The 17,175-nt window shown below is 39.9% G+C and overlaps 1 protein-coding gene and 2 pseudogenes across 1 annotated transcript; all 3 read right to left on the bottom strand.

Annotated features, from left to right (window-relative positions):
* Positions 1–17,175, bottom strand: part of LOC136280154 (uncharacterized) — a 249,422-nt pseudogene that overhangs the window by 205,609 nt on the left and 26,638 nt on the right.
* LOC131798297 (uncharacterized) lies at positions 5,269–7,367 on the bottom strand (annotated as a pseudogene).
* LOC136276870 (ryncolin-1-like) lies at positions 13,520–17,130 on the bottom strand. Its single transcript, XM_066173999.1, has 3 exons — positions 16,043–17,130; positions 14,504–14,930; positions 13,520–14,055 (listed from the first exon to the last, which is right to left on the bottom strand). Exons 2-3 carry the CDS (start codon positions 14,824–14,826, stop codon positions 13,836–13,838), a joined length of 543 nt encoding a protein of 180 aa, XP_066030096.1. The 5' UTR covers positions 14,827–14,930; positions 16,043–17,130; the 3' UTR covers positions 13,520–13,835.

Below are 17,175 nucleotides of genomic sequence, written 5' to 3'. Positions count from 1 at the left end.
AAACAGCACGGACCTGACCATGTAGATGTTGCAGCATTTAACAATAACCTGGGTACTGTACATAGAGGTCTTGGAGATTTCCAGCAAGCAAAGGACAACTATGCACGTGCACTGGACATTCGTCTGAACCAGCATGGACCTGAGCATGTAAATGTCGCAGCATCTTACAATAGCCTAGGTAATGTATACAGAAGTCTAGGTAATTTCCAGCAAGCAAAGGACAATCATGCACGTGCACTGGAAATTCGTCTGAAACAGCTCGGAGCTGAACATGTCGATGTTACAACTTCTTACAATAACCTGGCTATTGTATGCAGAAGTCTAGGTGATTTCCAGCAAGCAGAGAACAACCATGCACGTGCACTGGAAATTCGTCTCAAACAGCTCGGACCCAAGCATTTAAATGTCGCAGCATCTTACAATAACCTGGGTACTATAAACAGTCATCTAAGTGACTTCCAGCAAGCAAAAGACAACCATGCACGTGCACTGGACACTCGTCTGAAACAGCTCGGAGCTCAGCGTTTAAGTATCACAGCTTCTTACAATAACTTGGTTACTATAATCAGTTATTTGGGTGATTTCCAGCAAGCAAAGGACAACCTTGCACGTGCACTGGACATTTGTCTGAAACAGCTCGGACCTAAGCATGTGCATGTCGCAGCTTTGTACAATAACCTGGGTACTGTATACAGTGATCTTGGTGATTTCCACCAAGCAAAGGACAACCATTCGCATGCACTGGACATTCGTCTGAAACAGCTCGGACCTGAACATGTAGATGTTGTAGCCTCTTACAATAACCTGGGTATTGTTTATAGTGGTCTAGGTGATTTTTTGGAAGCAAAGTTAAACATGCAAGTGCACTGGACATGTGCTTGAAACAGCTTGAAGGTGATTATCTTAAAGTTGAAATTACTCATGAAAATATTGGTGACGCACACAATGAACAGGGTCACGGTGAGGAGGCGAAAAAAAGATATGATCGTGTTTTGGCGATTTATGTTCAAAGCCTTGGCCTTGAACATGTTTATGTTAGAATACTTTAGAATAAGATGACTTAGCTACAGCAGATTACTCGGATGTAGACACGCGTGGTTGTCCTGTAACCTGTGTATTTTTTTAAATGTATTGGATTACAGAAGTAAAGTTCAGGCAACTCATCGTTCAATAATCTTCATGCGGGTGTGTATTTTCTTTCGCGCGAGCTTCAAGACTAGTTGATAAAAAAAAATTTTGGTTAATTAATCAGGCTTAAAGATTTAGATATATGAAAATTCACATATTTGCACTGCGGTGGAAAGATGAAATTAGAAGATCCTCGCAGCTAAGAACACTACTGAAACTAGTAGTTGTAAGTAGGATCCTCTAAGGAGGATCTAATAATTTCATCTTTCCACCGCAGTGCAAATATGTGAATTTTCATATATCTAAATCTTCATTCACTCGGATGTTTATTTATACCCAATTCATTACCAGCTCCCAGTTGGCTTGTTAGCTCAATTGGTAGAGCGCTGCACCGGTATCGCAGAGGTCATGGGTTCAAATCCCGTACGGGCCTGAAATTTTTTTCAGGTCCTACTTACAACTACTAGTTTCAGTAGTGTTCTTAGCTGCGAGGATCTTCTAATTTCATAATCAGGCTTAGTTTAATCGCTTACGACCTCGAGAATTGTTAAGAATTTCTTCTCCTGGTTTAAACTTTAAGGCATCTTTGAATTCCTAAAAGAAAGGCGTGGGCTGCTTATGGTTGTGAGACATTCAGGTACTTTTACCAGTACTACGACCCGATCACCAGATCTCTTCATTTTCCTGAGTTTTATAGAAGTCCGACAAAGTTAACTAAAGCGAACGCTCGTCATGATGATTTTCAGGATCTTCAGTAGGACAATTTATATTAAGGAGAGATTCTCTGTTGTAGAAGAGGATACAGAATATATTTCAAATTCTTAGTTAATTTTTTTTTCTCACAGTATCCTTTTCGGATCCACATGAAAACACCCCTTTCACTCAGAAATCCCTGGAGAGTAGAATGTCTGCTATCAGTGTTACTCTGTAAAGGTTGGATAGTTAATTAGTTTTCTTGTCCAATTTAGTCACTTGTCTAAAAATCAAACCGGAGTCATTGCAAAAAGATTGGTTTAAAAATACGGCAATTCTTCCTGCGATCAAATTTAAGGAAATTTTAATGGTCCTGATTAATTAAAAAATAATCTGTAAACATAAAATCCATCCCGTTTTCGTAAGTAAAATATTACATTACTAAGTTACCCATGCTTGTATCAATTACAATAAAAATAGCATTTTTTCTTGCCGTGTTTGACCACTACTTCTGGTACACAGTTTCCTTGTTTTGAAAACGTTACCAACAAAACTAAAAAAACAATCTATAGTCTTGGTAAGCTTCGTTGCTAATTGAAATGTTTAAGAAAGTTTAAATGATATTCTTCGAACGGCCATTTTCGAAAAATTTTAAGTTTTTCTGAATGACCTATATTTTAAATTACACATTTTTGGTGTTAAAGTTATCCCCTTTCAATTACAGGAGCTACCAAAAAAAAAAAGAAAGGAAACTGGAGGGCAGTAGAGGACGCAAATTATGACCTTGAAGGCAACGTTTCAAGGAACGGTTTGAGTCTATTTCATTTACGATTGCGTGATTCAGTAGCAAGGCCTTAACTCGAATTTCAAAATCCTGTGGTTTTGTGAAAAATTCCGAGACCGTCCCCGAAAACCTTTTTTTATCAGAATTTCCCCAAATCATTAATATTGGAATATGAGCGAGTAGAGTCTAATTCAGTCTGTAATTATACAAGTGATTGACAAATTAAAATCGGACGACCGTGAAGCTGGAGTCCGACTTGTTAATCCTTAGTATGATTACGGAAAAAATTGGACGACATAATGCTCTGTTACTAATTAATAAAAACTATGACAAAATTTGAGAAACAAACTTGACATCACTTCATTAAAAAAAATTATAAACCGTTTTAAGAGCTACCAAGTGTGAAAAAGTCAATGTCCAACGTAATAAAACTACAGTGTTTTAGGTGATAAAAATTTAAAAACTCGAGGACGGGTGTCGGTTTAGAATATCAAGGTGTTCTCAAGGAAAATTTTAGAAAATGTTCATCTTACGCTCAGTCAGGAAAAGTAACTGAGTAGGGACCGGGTTCCAAAAACACGACAAACAAGATCGCGGCCAAAAGAAAATTATTCATTTTCATATCGTGAGTGAAAGTTTTCCACGGAAGACGTTACAGATAAGTGTGGAAAAGGAAGGATTACCATTGATTTACATGAATAAGGCCCAAACAAAGTCGCCGACGCACCACCGACACACCACCAACGTATCTTGTACGTTGACGACGGGTTGGTCGACGTGTCGGTTGGATCGGATTCTTTACCTTTACCGCGCGTACATGACACGTTCTGTCCACTTACACAGGCATGACGTGTTAACCTTAGCTGTCCTAATCACACTATCCAATGACAAGCATGACACTGTCCTAAGAGTGCTCAAATCGGGCTGGTGATAACAAATCACGTTCGAGAATTTTGTCATAGTTTTGGTTAACATGATAATGGCGATTGCCATGCTTGGCTTACTTTTTCAAAATTGAATCCTTTGGTGGACACATGTGTGAAATTGACTCGACTATTAAAATGGGAAGTTGGTTTTTTAGCGCTCTAATATAATCGATGAGAGCATAGAATAATAGTAACTGGCAAATGGCACATGCGAAATGTCAAGTAGCTGCTTCCCGTTTGCCGTAAGCTTTATGCTTCATTTCACAAAAGTAGCCCAGATCGACAGATTTATAAAACCCCTTTATTCTTTGAACAGACAGCAATTGCTTCTCTCTTCAAACTTATAAAGGGGTCAAGTCATATAATTTACTAATCTGCCATATCTGTTTCAGAAAGCTCGAAAATAAATATTATGACAAGAAGCATGACTACTTAATCAGATAACTTGGTTTCACTCACATGATGTCGCTAATTGCGGAATGTGACTCCTTTTTCTCTTTTTTATGAAAACATCAACGCCTGATTGGCAATTAGGAAAAGCTATCTTTCAGACCATGTATTAAGAAGATCTATATTGATCAAGAAGTAAATAAACGACATGTTCCTTCATTTCTCATGTTATGGAAAAGAACTTTTGCATAATTTTCTCAAATTTCTTTCCTTTTCCTTTTCTGTCTTTTTCCACTGAAGTTCTACGTGAAGTCACAAAACTTTACTGCTGCTCATGTTGAACATAGTGTTTGCCTTCTTACTCTTGCTTTACTAACACAGAGCTGAGAAGATACCCATGGCAATTTCTCATGTGATATTCTTGGGCATTTGTATATTAATTTACAACTGAATTGTGGCGTTTTGTTGGTGCAGCAAGATTTATTCGGGTACCAGGGGTAAACGCTGTGAAAATTTAATGTTTTAGGCCTCGTATCAATGTCATTACTTTAAGGGAAAAGCATCTGAAAAAAAGTATTTCCGACTTCTTATCTGTTTCAGGGGTGAGTAATTTCATTTATGTACTTTTCGAAAGCTGACGCTGTTGTTGGCTCATCAACATTTATTCAGCTATCAGCAGAAAACGTATTATAAAGTTATGGTCTTATACATTTAGATTTTTTTTCAAGCAATTCGTGATCTAAGAGAGATTTTATTTCATCTATTAATTGATCATTTCTTTATTTTAACGCACTTTACTATCACAGTGCTTCTCTTCACCCAGGTGTACAAATGGGTACCAGCAAATGTGCTGGGAGTAACCCTACGATAAACTGGCATCCCATACAGGAGGGAGTAGCAATACTCCTAGCCGCTTCATGCTAAGAAAACCGGTGTTAAGCATTTAGAATTTCCGTCAGGCGTTACTTCCCAAGGCTCGATTACCAGACGCTATTCAGGAAATGAGCCTGCGCTCACCCCCAAAGTCACGGCCGTTCTCCCTTACATGTTAATAAAATGAGAAGACATGGAAAACGATGTATTAGTTTTTCCGGATCTATTTGACCGCCAAAGGGATATCCTTTTCACTGGTTCTCTTTTATTCTATGTGAACAGTTTAATTTTTTTTTGCATGCTTGTTTTTGTTGCTTTAGTTGAGTTGAGACATCGCATGGATACAGTTGTTTTATCTGCAAATATATCAGCGTACAAATCAAACACAGTTTTAAATAGCCAAGGTGTTAATGATCCCTCTCGCTGTTTTTATTTTTATTCCAAAAGTGAGAGTAAAATCCTAATAAAAAAATCTCAGTTTTCAACTTTAGTTTGCCTGTATCGTACCATCACCCAGATGCGAATGTTTAAATAACAGTAACCCGCCATAAACCGGGTACCAAGAGAGCAGCTGTAGTCGGAAGCGACGTAGTTGTTTGAGTTGTTAGCACTATTCCACATTTTAAGCCACTTGTCTGTGTCAAAATGGAATTCAAATATCCCTCCGTTTGAATCGAAGTGGAAATTTGATAATGTGACAAACCAGAAGGGGGATTCCTCTCATTGCTATCTACCGTGTGTAGTTGTAAAAACCTTGGATTGTATTACATCACATTACATTGTATGTTGTTCCTATCGAGAATTTGTCGAAGTCTGTTTTGTCCTTATTTGGAGCACCTGCCTTCCTGTTTTAATTAAACCGGATGGTATTGACGTCGCTTAACTGGAACATCACTTCTTCCCAATCACCCATGTCAGGGTGAATGTGACTTGCTGCATCTGCGGCTGCTGTTTTTGCTGCTATTCCCGGAACGCTACTGTACGTGACGAAGACACTTTCGTAGAAAATAGTGTTCAGCCTCCACCATCAATCTGCATGTCGAAAAAAGCCTGAAAAGAGTCATCTGTTGAACCACCGTTTGGATCGACCCAGTAAAGTCAGCCACCACGTCTTTTACCTGAATGCATGAAGAGCGATGTAACCGCTTCCGTTAAAGCTAAATGTTACCATTTCCAAGAGAAGCTGCGAAATATTTCCCGGCTAGGTTGTCGCTTCCGTGACTAATTCTTTTTAGAGAGAAAATTATAGTTAGCGTTTCAGTTCAGGATAAGACCCCATGTGATCAAGATCGTTTTTGAATAAAAGGAATGAAGAAAGAAAATATCCTCTATTTGTTTGGTGTTTATAGCATGCACGTGTATTATCTCGGGAATCGAGATTCCAATTCTAGCTTGCAAAGAAACATTTACAAGCCACCTGATATTACAATAAAATTTGACCGAAATAAAATGATGTCGCTATGAAGGGAAAAGCTAGCGCTTCTATTTTTTCTTTTCAAGGTCACATTATCATCTTACGATTATTATCATTTTTTATCAAGTTATTTATTCGCTATATCCCAAACTCACCTGATTTTAAAATATGGATACTGTGACTTCAGAAGCGACCAAACCAATCACCACTGATAGCCAAACTTTACCATTACACCATTCCAAGGCCTCTCGGGAAGTATTGTGAGCAGTGCCAGCGACACTCGTTGTACGTTTTCCAACGATTTTGTCTTTTTCGTCTTAAAAGAAAAAAAATTGTGATGAAAACAGGTTCATAAAGTCGAATTTATGCAGACAACATTTTGTTTGGTGAAAATGTTGCTTGACTTTGACAATACCCTGAAATACTAATTCACTTAATTGAAATTATGGGGAAATACAACCGCCATATATCCTAATTTCAAGTACATTATCTATGCTATATGCAGGAACTTAAGTTCTCATTCAAAACTATACATCGACTGATATACGGATAGGATAACGCCGGAATTTTTATATCAGGATATATGTCATATATGGGGCATGGTTTATTTTCCTGATTACTAACTTTTCATTGCAAAAATGATGTCCTCAAAGTGGTTTTAAATTTTTCTTTCTTGTGGCCCACCTGTTTTGAAGTTGTTATTGTTGTTGTTTATTAGCGCTCTTCTGGGCTTGTTTCCTTATGGCAAACATCAGCAACTTTCTCTCCAGATTGTTGCAGAATCCTTAGATAGTCCTTTAGATTCTTATTAACTTTACCGACATAATTTATGTTTGGTAGAGTAAGGTTGATCTATCACAGTTAGGAAACATTTTAAGAGATCCAGCTACAATTTTAGATAATAAGATTTAAACTTTGAGCCACAAGTAACTTTTGATGCACTAACACAGATTTGGCTTACCATCATTCCTCTAAGAATGAGATTCTTATCCTCTGTAAAGTTAGCAAATCCAACAAATCGATCAGAGTCGCATAGCTTGCATTTGAATATCTCTTGGTAGCCATTAACGGTTCCAAAGTTGTAAGATCGACATCGCTCTCCATCCACACACTCAAACTGAGAGGAACTTTCCGAATCCACTTCTATTTTTTTTATCATTCTTCCCTTCAGTTTTTGCCCTGCTACCTTTTAAGTGAGGTTAACAGCTCCCAGGTCTGCTTCTGAAATACGGCTTATGCCGTACAAAAAAAAAAAAAGAAATGTTATTCAAAGATGCATGTTTTTCTTGACCTTCAGAAAGTTTATGATGAGGAAAAGTGATTGAATGTTTAATTTTTTTTTGCCAGACTAGACTAACAGGTACAAGGAAAGTACCAGAATAAAAACAGAGTACGCCGTTGAATTATCACGCGACCGTTCTTAAAACCATCAATCAGTAGGTGTAAAGTCAGTATTGTCTGGATGTTTTCTTGGCTTTCGATCAAACAATTATTGTGGGCGAACAAACTGTTTCACCCGCCAATCAGTAAGATTTAGACGGAAAGCTATTAAACTTTTCTCAGAAGCAAGCAAACAGAACAGTTTGTGTCATAAAATTAAGATGAAACTGTCCGTAGACACGTCCAATCCAATGATTTGTTCAGATATTACAGCCCTCCGCTAGTCGTGCTTAATGACAATGAACCTTAGAGCAGCAAAATGCTGGAACTTGCTTGTCATATTACGTCATACCACGCGCTCCCATCGGACCTGTGGGAAAAAAACGTGGTATCGGACCCGCCATTTTGATTTCGCCCATGTTGTCATGTAGTAGCTGTTGCGTTATTGAATAAAGAGTTTAAATGGAAAAATTGTGACATGGATGTCGGAAGTGGGATCGATTTACACCAATAGAGGAATTCTCACCGCTAGAACAACCAAGAAAACCGGTACGTACGATTTTACAGTGTTTACTACAAAGTCCTGTCTTATCGTGCAATTTAGCCAAAAATGAGCGACTTGGTTGGGTTTGAAGTACCAAAAATGGACTGGACCCCTGGCCCAGATTTATTAACTAGATTCAAGAGATTCCGCCAAAAGTGTGAACTGCTACTTGATGGACCGTTAAAAGCTCGAGACGGCACTCAAAAATGCAAATATGTGCTACTATGGTCAGGCGATTACGGAATAGACCTATTTAACACTTGGTCGCTAACCGAAGACCAACAAAAAGACCTGAAAGAATACTGGAAAAGATTCGAAGACCATGTTAAACCACAAGCAAACCATATCTTGAACAGATATTATCTACGAGGTCTGAAACAGAATAATCGTCCCCTAGCCACCTTCCTGACTGAAGCAAGGCTACTCATACAGAGCTCAGGTTACCCACCTGACTTACATGACGAACTCATGCGTGACACATTAGTTTTCGGCACCGATTCGGAAGAGGTCAGACGAAAATGCATTGCCCACGGTAATGAATTAACCTTTGCAAGGGCAAAAGAAATTGCACGAACTGATGAGGCTACCCAGATGCAATTAAAAGCAATGAGTGACACTACAAACCCAAAGCAAGAAGAAGGGGAAGTCAATGCAATCAGCAGAGGAAACAAGCCCAGAAACCAGCCCCACCAAAGGTACACCAGTGGTAGAGGAAACAGACGACGTGACAACAACCTAAGACAGTGCTACAGATGTGGAGACACACCACACACCAAAGACCAGCAGTGCCCAGCCACTGGAGTAGAATGCTTCAACTGCAACAAACGCGGTCATTTTAGCAAAGTTTGCAAGTCTAAAACAAGGTCAGATGTGATGACCCTACAAAAAGAACAACCTGATGGTGTAACAAGTGAATGCACAAGCTACGACAAAGTCTTCCTGGGAACACTAGAAGCCCGAGACAGCCCCAGTACCTCAATGATCGCAAGCATTGAACAAAAAGAAAAACAACGCACCAAAGTCATGACTGAAATACAAGTCACGGTAGACCCCCATGATACACACCTGATACCTATTATCTGCAAGGTCGACACTGGTGCAGAAGTTAATGTCATCTCCAAAGACGACTATGACAGACTCAACCGCAGTTCCCAGCAGATACCCCTTGGCCCAACACACCACAGGATTACTGCGTATGGAGGCCACGCCATCAAGACCCTTGGAACCTGTCCACTATACGTCCATCAAAATGGCAGCATTAAAGAAGTCGTTTTCAATGTTACTGACGTACCAGGACCTACAATGCTTGGCTGTAAAACCTGCGAGGAACTTGAGCTGGTAAAATTTAATTGCAGCCTAGAAACCTCCAAAGAAGACAAAGAGACCCGCCTTAAAGAACACAGACCATGCAAACCGCACCAAAGGACCAGCAGATACCCTAGCCGTCTAGACACTGAAACATACCCCCCACTGGACAGGATAACCTTCTTCAACAACTTCGGAGACTGCTTTGAAGGCCTGGGAACCTTCAATATGAAACCTTATCACATCACCCTAGACTCCAATGCTGAACCTGTCATCCACGCACCACGTACCGTACCAGTACACCTTCGAGACATGTTTAGAAAGGAAATCAACACTATGGTAGAACTTGGAGTGCTCATACCCGTAAGCGAACCCACAGACTGGGTTAATAGCATCGTCCTCTCTGAAACAACCAACGGCAAAGGAGAAGTCACCAAAATCAGAGTCTGCCTCGATCCACGTGACCTAAATAAGGCAATAAAACGCGAACACTACTACACCAAAACAATTGATGAGGTAGTCACACAGCTTAGTGGTGCCAAATTCTTTAGTGTAGTTGATGCCAAAAAGGGCTACTGGCATGTACCATTAGACGAAGCCAGCTCCTACCTGACTACTTTCAACACCCCGTTCGGGAGATACCGTTTCACCCGGCTCCCCTTTGGCCTTATTGTATCACAAGATGTGTTCCAGAAACACTTAGATTCAGCACTGGAGGGCCTGAAAGGAGTCACCGGCATTGCAGACGATACATTCATATACGGAGCTACAGAGGAAGAGCACGATGCGAACATGGTAAACCTCATGATCAGATCCAGGGAAAGGGGAATCAAATTCAACAAAGACAAAGTACAGCTCAAATGTCAGGAAGTCAGCTTTTTCGGCCACAAATGGACCCAGGATGGAATCAAACCAGATGACAGTAAGATATCTGCAATCCAGAAGATGACCCCACCTGAGAACCGCAAAGACCTCCAAAGCTTCTTAGGCCTCGTAAACTACCTTACAAGATACTCAGGGCGATTGGCTAGCCTCACAGCACCACTGCGAGAACTTACCAAGAAGGACACCGCATATGTATGGGGACCTGAACACGACGACTCATTCAACCAAGTCAAACAGGAAATCACATCAATGGGAGTCCTCAGATACTTTGACCCAAACATCGAGTCTGTCATTCAAACTGACGCTTCCCAGAAGGGAGTAGGCGCCGTCCTTTTGCAGCAGGGGCAACCTGTATGCTATGCCTCCAAAGCACTTACAGACACAGAAAAAAACTACAGCAACATTGAGAGAGAAACACTTGGTGTAGTATGGGGCCTAGAGAGATTTAACTACTACATTTTTGGGAAGCACTGTACAGTAAACACTGACCATAAACCTCTTGAGGCGATTTTCAAGAAGCGACTGTCCAGTTGCCCACCTAGATTACAGAGGTTCTTGATGAGAGCCCTGAAATACGACGTTACGGTCAACTACGTAAAAGGTCCTGATGTACCAATAGCCGACGCTCTCTCAAGAGTCAGCCCCCAGCCTACCCCTAGCAGCAGTCAACTTTCAGAGATATATGTCCACCACGTCACACAACATCTCCCTGCAACTCCAACAAAGCTACAACAGATCCGTGACGAAACAGGGAGGGATCCTGTGTTGTCTCTGTTAAAAGAAATGGTCTTTGAAGGATGGCCACAGAAAAGAGAAGAGTGCCCCCAACTGCTACATGGCTATTGGAATTTCAGAGAAGAGCTGACCATCGAGGACGGATTAGTACTAAAAGGAGACCGCATCGTGATACCTCCTACTCTCAGACCTGAAATCCTGAACATCATACACCAAGGCCACCTAGGGCAAGAGAAATGCCTTTTACGAGCACGTACATCCGTTTTCTGGCCTGGAATTACAAAGGAAATCATCAACCAAGTTAACCAGTGCGAACCCTGCCAGAAATACCAAAATAAAGCAAGGAAAGAGCCAATACTACAGCCAGAACCGCCACACCGACCATGGGAAAGACTCAGTTCGGACTTGTTCGAATTTAGAGGGCAGCAATACCTCCTGTTGACAGATCAATACAGCAGATTTCCTGTCATCAGGAGACTAACAAGCACCACGTCATCTGCAGTTATCAACCATCTGAAGAGCATCTTTGCAGAACACGGCATCCCTACGCAGTTGACGACCGACAACGGACCGCAGTACAGTTCGGCAGAATTCAAGCATTTTATGAACGTCTACGGGGTAGAACACATTACTAGCTCCCCCCTATACCCCCAATCCAACGGGTTTGCTGAGCGAATGGTCCAGACCGTGGAAAACATTCTCCAAAAGTGCGATGAAAATAAAGAGGACCCGTACCTTGCTCTCCTATCATACCGGGCCACTCCCTTGGATCACCAGCTGAAATCCCCAGCAGAACTGCTCACCAACAGAAAATTTAAAACTAGATTACCAGCATGCCATAGAGTCCTCCTCAACCACTCTCACCATGAGGTCATGAAAAGTAAGCTCATAGCCCGTCAGGAGAAACAAGCCCACTATTACAACCAGCATTCAGGACCACCCAAAAAGCCATTCGAAGCTGACCAACCCATCCGCACGTACAACCACCACTCACAAACCTGGGAACCTGGCATTATTGTAAAACCCGCCAAACAGCCAAGATCTTACATCATCAGATCCAGCAGTACAGGTACCACCTATCGAAGAACACGGGCCCAACTGAAACCAGACACAACTGCAGTGAGGGGAACACAATGCCAGCGGGTGGAAACCCCAGTATACCAAGGTTCTGAGATACCTCAGCAGACAACTAGTCTTGCCCCAGTCAGTCACACACAGACATCGCACAAAAACGGTGCAGCCCCCAGACCAGGATCTGGCGAAACAGTGCCACTGAACAACATCCCCCAGGGACCCTCAGACATAGCTGGAGGATATGTGACCAGATCTGGGAGGACTGTGACACCTGCACAAAGGCTGGATCTATAACAGTAGAGACACTAAAGAATAGACTTATAAGTATAAGCACAGGAGGGATATCCTTTCAACCAGTATTGTAATGTTCTGGAGATATGATAAGTTCCATTTTTTTTTGTCGTTATTATTATTATTATTACATCGGTAGAAAGGGGGATGTCATATTACGTCATACCACGCGCTCCCATCGGACCTGTGGGAAAAAAACGTGGTATCGGACCCGCCATTTTGATTTCGCCCATGTTGTCATGTAGTAGCTGTTGCGTTATTGAATAAAGAGTTTAAATGGAAAAATTGTGACATTGCTCGGACAATGAATGAGACAAAACAACTGCCAGAAATTGGCAAGCTAGATCAATATAATTCTACGAAATAACAGCAAGGGTTTGATGGGAAAAGTATAAGTTAAATGTTATTAACCTAGAAGCTTTATTATAACTGTTACAAACTTATTAATCACATGGAAGATATATCCATCTCTTGATAGGTGAAGATTTTCATTAGATATGTCTGACATTTCTTTGTCTATATTGGACTAGAGTGATGCAAACGACTTGCTCTGCAACAACAGTAACTGCAGGGAATTGATCACTATTCCTACATAAGAAATCGAGGTAAATAAAATAATATCACCTTTTTTATATAATATAATATCAAGCTGTATGGCAGCCTCCGTTTATAAGGAGTTATGATAGAAATTAATTGCAAGTTTAGTTTACATGTCAAGGTGAAGTTCTATGAGGCCAAAATATTTTGATTATAGTCAAAAGCCTGCGCAAAGAAGAGTCCCCTAAAAGTAAATAGGTAATCTTTTCGTACGATTGTGCTTTCAAAAACGTTTCTTGGCCTTTCAGTTGATGCAGCTAGTATTTGTGACCTTACCAAACCTTGCAAAGTTTATAAAAACGTTTTGCAATAAAAGCTACATATCAGTTGATTATGTTATTCACGAACCTTAAGATTAATCTTAGTTGATTAAAAAATGAGGATTATTTACTCAATTTTTTTCTATCGCAGTTGTGAAAGAATCATCTGTGCGCTTTATTTAAAAAGAAATATTAATAATAATAATAAAGATAATAAAAAGATACGTTCACCTCAGAAGCAGATCCTGTTTAGGACCAAAGCTGTTTTAATAAATTCACTTTTAATTATGATTTCGTCATTAATATGAAGTCTTTGTTTTCTCATATTTTTTTCTAATTTTCAGACCTTCTATTTATTTGCAATGGAACATCTTAATGTGCATTTTTATTATAATGAATTTTTTAGAATTATTATAATTACTATAATTGTTATAATTATTATAATTATTACAATTACTATAGTAATTCTTATCATCATTATCATTGTTGTTGTTATTACGCTGTATTTTCATTATAGTCTGCTGAAGGCTTAAAGACGCAGCTTCTAAGATACAAATCATGCTGGTCGAAGTTTGATCTCGATGTGCTTTAACGAATAATCTTGTCCCCGAAATGGTTCCCATGTAATTCCTTGTGCGTTACCTCCATCTTGGTACAAACCATTTGGATTTGCGTTATGGCAATAGCTGTACCACCAGGCGCCTTTATAGTGCAAGGCACAATTCTTACTGTTATCGACGTCGTTGTCTCTGTCCTTGGTTGTAAACTTCATATTTCTGATATGAAAAAAGAATTTTTTAAGAAACTGAGGAAGAGCTGAACTATTGATAACATTGGATGGTCAGCAATAAGGATGCATTGTCGGCAAGTATAGAAAAAGAATATTCCCCCATCAGGCAAGTGAAAGACAAATGGTAACGTTAGGAATAAACAAATTGCATTTTATGGTTAATAATGTAGCGTAGAGGAATGTACTAGCACCAATTCAAAAGGAGCTATAATTGTCAGCAATATGCGTCAGGTATAAGTTGGATCTTTTGATCAGCAATGTTGCCTGTAGTAGTACATTCTCAGAAAGAGATGTTTAACTTGAATAAGTGTAGAGATCTTCATCTTCAGCGGGCAATGAATACTTTTCTCGGTTCTTGCGCAGAGCTCTCAGGGTTAGCTTTATATTACTATTCGCTAAGCATTATACGAAAAACTGAAATGCCTGAAACAAACCTGATAGGCCTACTGAGAGATAGTAATGTATCGCCTGCGGTGCCTCGGTATGTATCGATCATTACCCGGTAATCATAACTTTCGTCGGCCACAAAGAAGGTCGTGTACTCGGCAAATCTTCGGTCGCCTTCGTAATCCTCCATATCAATTCGAAACACCATGTTGGTAGATGCAATGAGATGGTGAAGGTAGTCATTCCCAAGCCAAAACTCGCCCTTCAGATTTCCAAAGCCTTTTTTGTAAGATTTCCAGTCGACATAAAAGTCTACAGAGCCATCCATGTGCCTTTGAAAGGTGGTCCATCCTCCACCATTAGTTGTCATGTCACACAATACTTGGAAGGGTTGTTCTTCATCAGGGTAAATCAAATACACTCCGTCGGAAGTGGAGCCATTTTGATAATGGTCAAGACAGTTCCTAGGACAATCTTTAGAATAGAAACCCAAAGGTGTAATCCTTTGAGAGTATAAAGTTACCGACTTCTATAACCCACCTTTTCATTTTCTGCGCAATTAAATGAGCTACTTTATAGTTAGTCATGTGGTGTAAACTCAACGGACAGTTATCACACAATAACCCCCGTCTACGTCCGCATTTGTCCCCCAATTATTTTCATCGGAAAGGAACAAAGCCAGCAGAAAAATTTATGTCAAGAACTTCACTTTTTCATCTTTATCACTTTACATGGAAGCAAAAGAACTCGTTTTGTTGAGTCCAGTAATAGTGACACTAAAAAGCTGATCTGAAATTCTGCTCCAAAAGTACAAAAAAGTCGACAAAATTTGCTTTCAACTTGCTTTACGACAAGTGAGGGTTCTAAAATGAATAAAAAACCCTTCTAGCTTGCTGGTCTGTAGGCTGATAACGTCCTTGACTGAGACAGTGTCCTCAAAGTTTTGCTTCTCTATCAATTATTCATTTTTCTGACAAATATCTCGACACGTGTTAAAACCTGGAACACCGGGTAACCATGAACTATATTTTTTCATCGAATCTTAAGGTTTTTTATTAGTTTTTCTGTGGTATTCCGGCATGTTACGGTGTTCTGGTATTTTCTAGGATATTCCTCGTTTTCCGGCATGTTCCGGCATGTTCCCACATTTTTCCGGCATGTCCCGGCATGTTCCAGCGTGCTAAACATCTTGGCCGCGGACATTACCAGCCGATATACCAGTCACCTGAAGTGGTTTTTTTCCTAATAATATATTGGTGTTATAGCATCCTGCAAAGCGTGAAATGAAAATGTCCTGTCTCAACCCTATTTGTTTCCGTGATAACTGACCACAAAATTTCTTACTTCATGCAGAATATTATTATTGCATATTAGTTTAGGGGATTTCCTCCCTCTGTTATATTCGAAGTTGCCTGTTTCACCTTTCGTAAACTCTCTTCGTCTAGTGCTTATTTCCTAGTTGAATCTGCACCTCGGCACTTAAAAGCGTCTCAATTACACCGTTCACTCTGTGAGAGAAAATCCATTCCCAACTATGTAAATCCATAGCTGTTAAACTACAAAGATCTAGCCACGTCTATCCTTACCTCTGCTACACTTACAAAAGTGAGTGTTTGATTTGTAGTCAACCACACATATTTCACTCTCTGTGCACGGAATATCTTGTTCCCAGGTGCTCTAAAAGTAAGGAAATAAAATTGCCTTACATATATATTCATACTTTAAAGTTGAAGGAAGACTTTTTCGTTAAGTGGGCCAAGAACTTCCTGCCTTTTGTCGATCTTACATCTTTGAAGAGAAAAAGCTGGGACAGTTTTATTTTTGCAAAGTCTAAGAACAAACTAATCTCACAAAGGTGGAAATGAAGACTCGATTGTATTCCCTTTACAGTCACATTACAACTCCATAGCGGATTAAATGTGACTTTCTGAAATGGGTGACACCGCTGGATTTTTTACCTCGAAGGCTCGGTTTATTCCTTTGGGCATTGCTTTCGGTGGCTGCCGAAAACGTGTCGGTTTTATTCGTTTCGAAAAAGGTGAGATATTTTGGAAGAAGACCAAAGGAACTGCGGAAGGTACTTCAAAAGACATGTACAATAGTGAAATTAAGCTATCTTGCGCGAACAGACTTGTGATCTTGTATCCTTTTGTTTACATTGTCTTGAGATGAATGAACTCGAGATCGATTAACTGCAGTCATTTGAATGGATTTAGTTTCTATTCACGGTGTATTTTTAGCCTTAATATGTTTTTAGGATTAAAGAGCGTCGCAAAAGATTTAAAAATGGATCTTGAACGAGTTGTTGTAATCACTGCGAAGAGCAAAAGCGAAAATAGTTTATCATTTCGAACAATAGTCTATACTTATCTCCTTGCCATGGATGAGGAGGAAGTTGTAAGATAAACATCGGTCTTCAGAGATACATTCAAACTGACAAGAGATCTCAGACGCGACCTCAAAGTCTCTGAGGACACTCCTGTTGAGTTTTCGATCTTCTATCGCCTTTGCGAAATTAGCAGCCTTAAAATCGGGCTCCGACAACCGATTTGAACCTTGTGCGATAGCCGTAAGGGAAAACATCAAAAAGGTCAGTAGGTACATGTTTAGTTGTTTCATTTTTATCTTGCCTTCGACTCAAATTGATTTGGCTGAATTTTCAAACTAGTGGCGCTTAACTTTTAAGCAATTTCAAGGATTCCTATTCATAATTAATAAG

Source organism: Pocillopora verrucosa, chromosome 1, assembly GCF_036669915.1.
Source record: "Pocillopora verrucosa isolate sample1 chromosome 1, ASM3666991v2, whole genome shotgun sequence".
Lineage (NCBI taxonomy): Eukaryota > Metazoa > Cnidaria > Anthozoa > Scleractinia > Pocilloporidae > Pocillopora > Pocillopora verrucosa.
The sequence above is the reverse complement of the archived record's forward strand: the minus strand, read 5'-3'. Positions and strand labels throughout refer to the sequence as shown.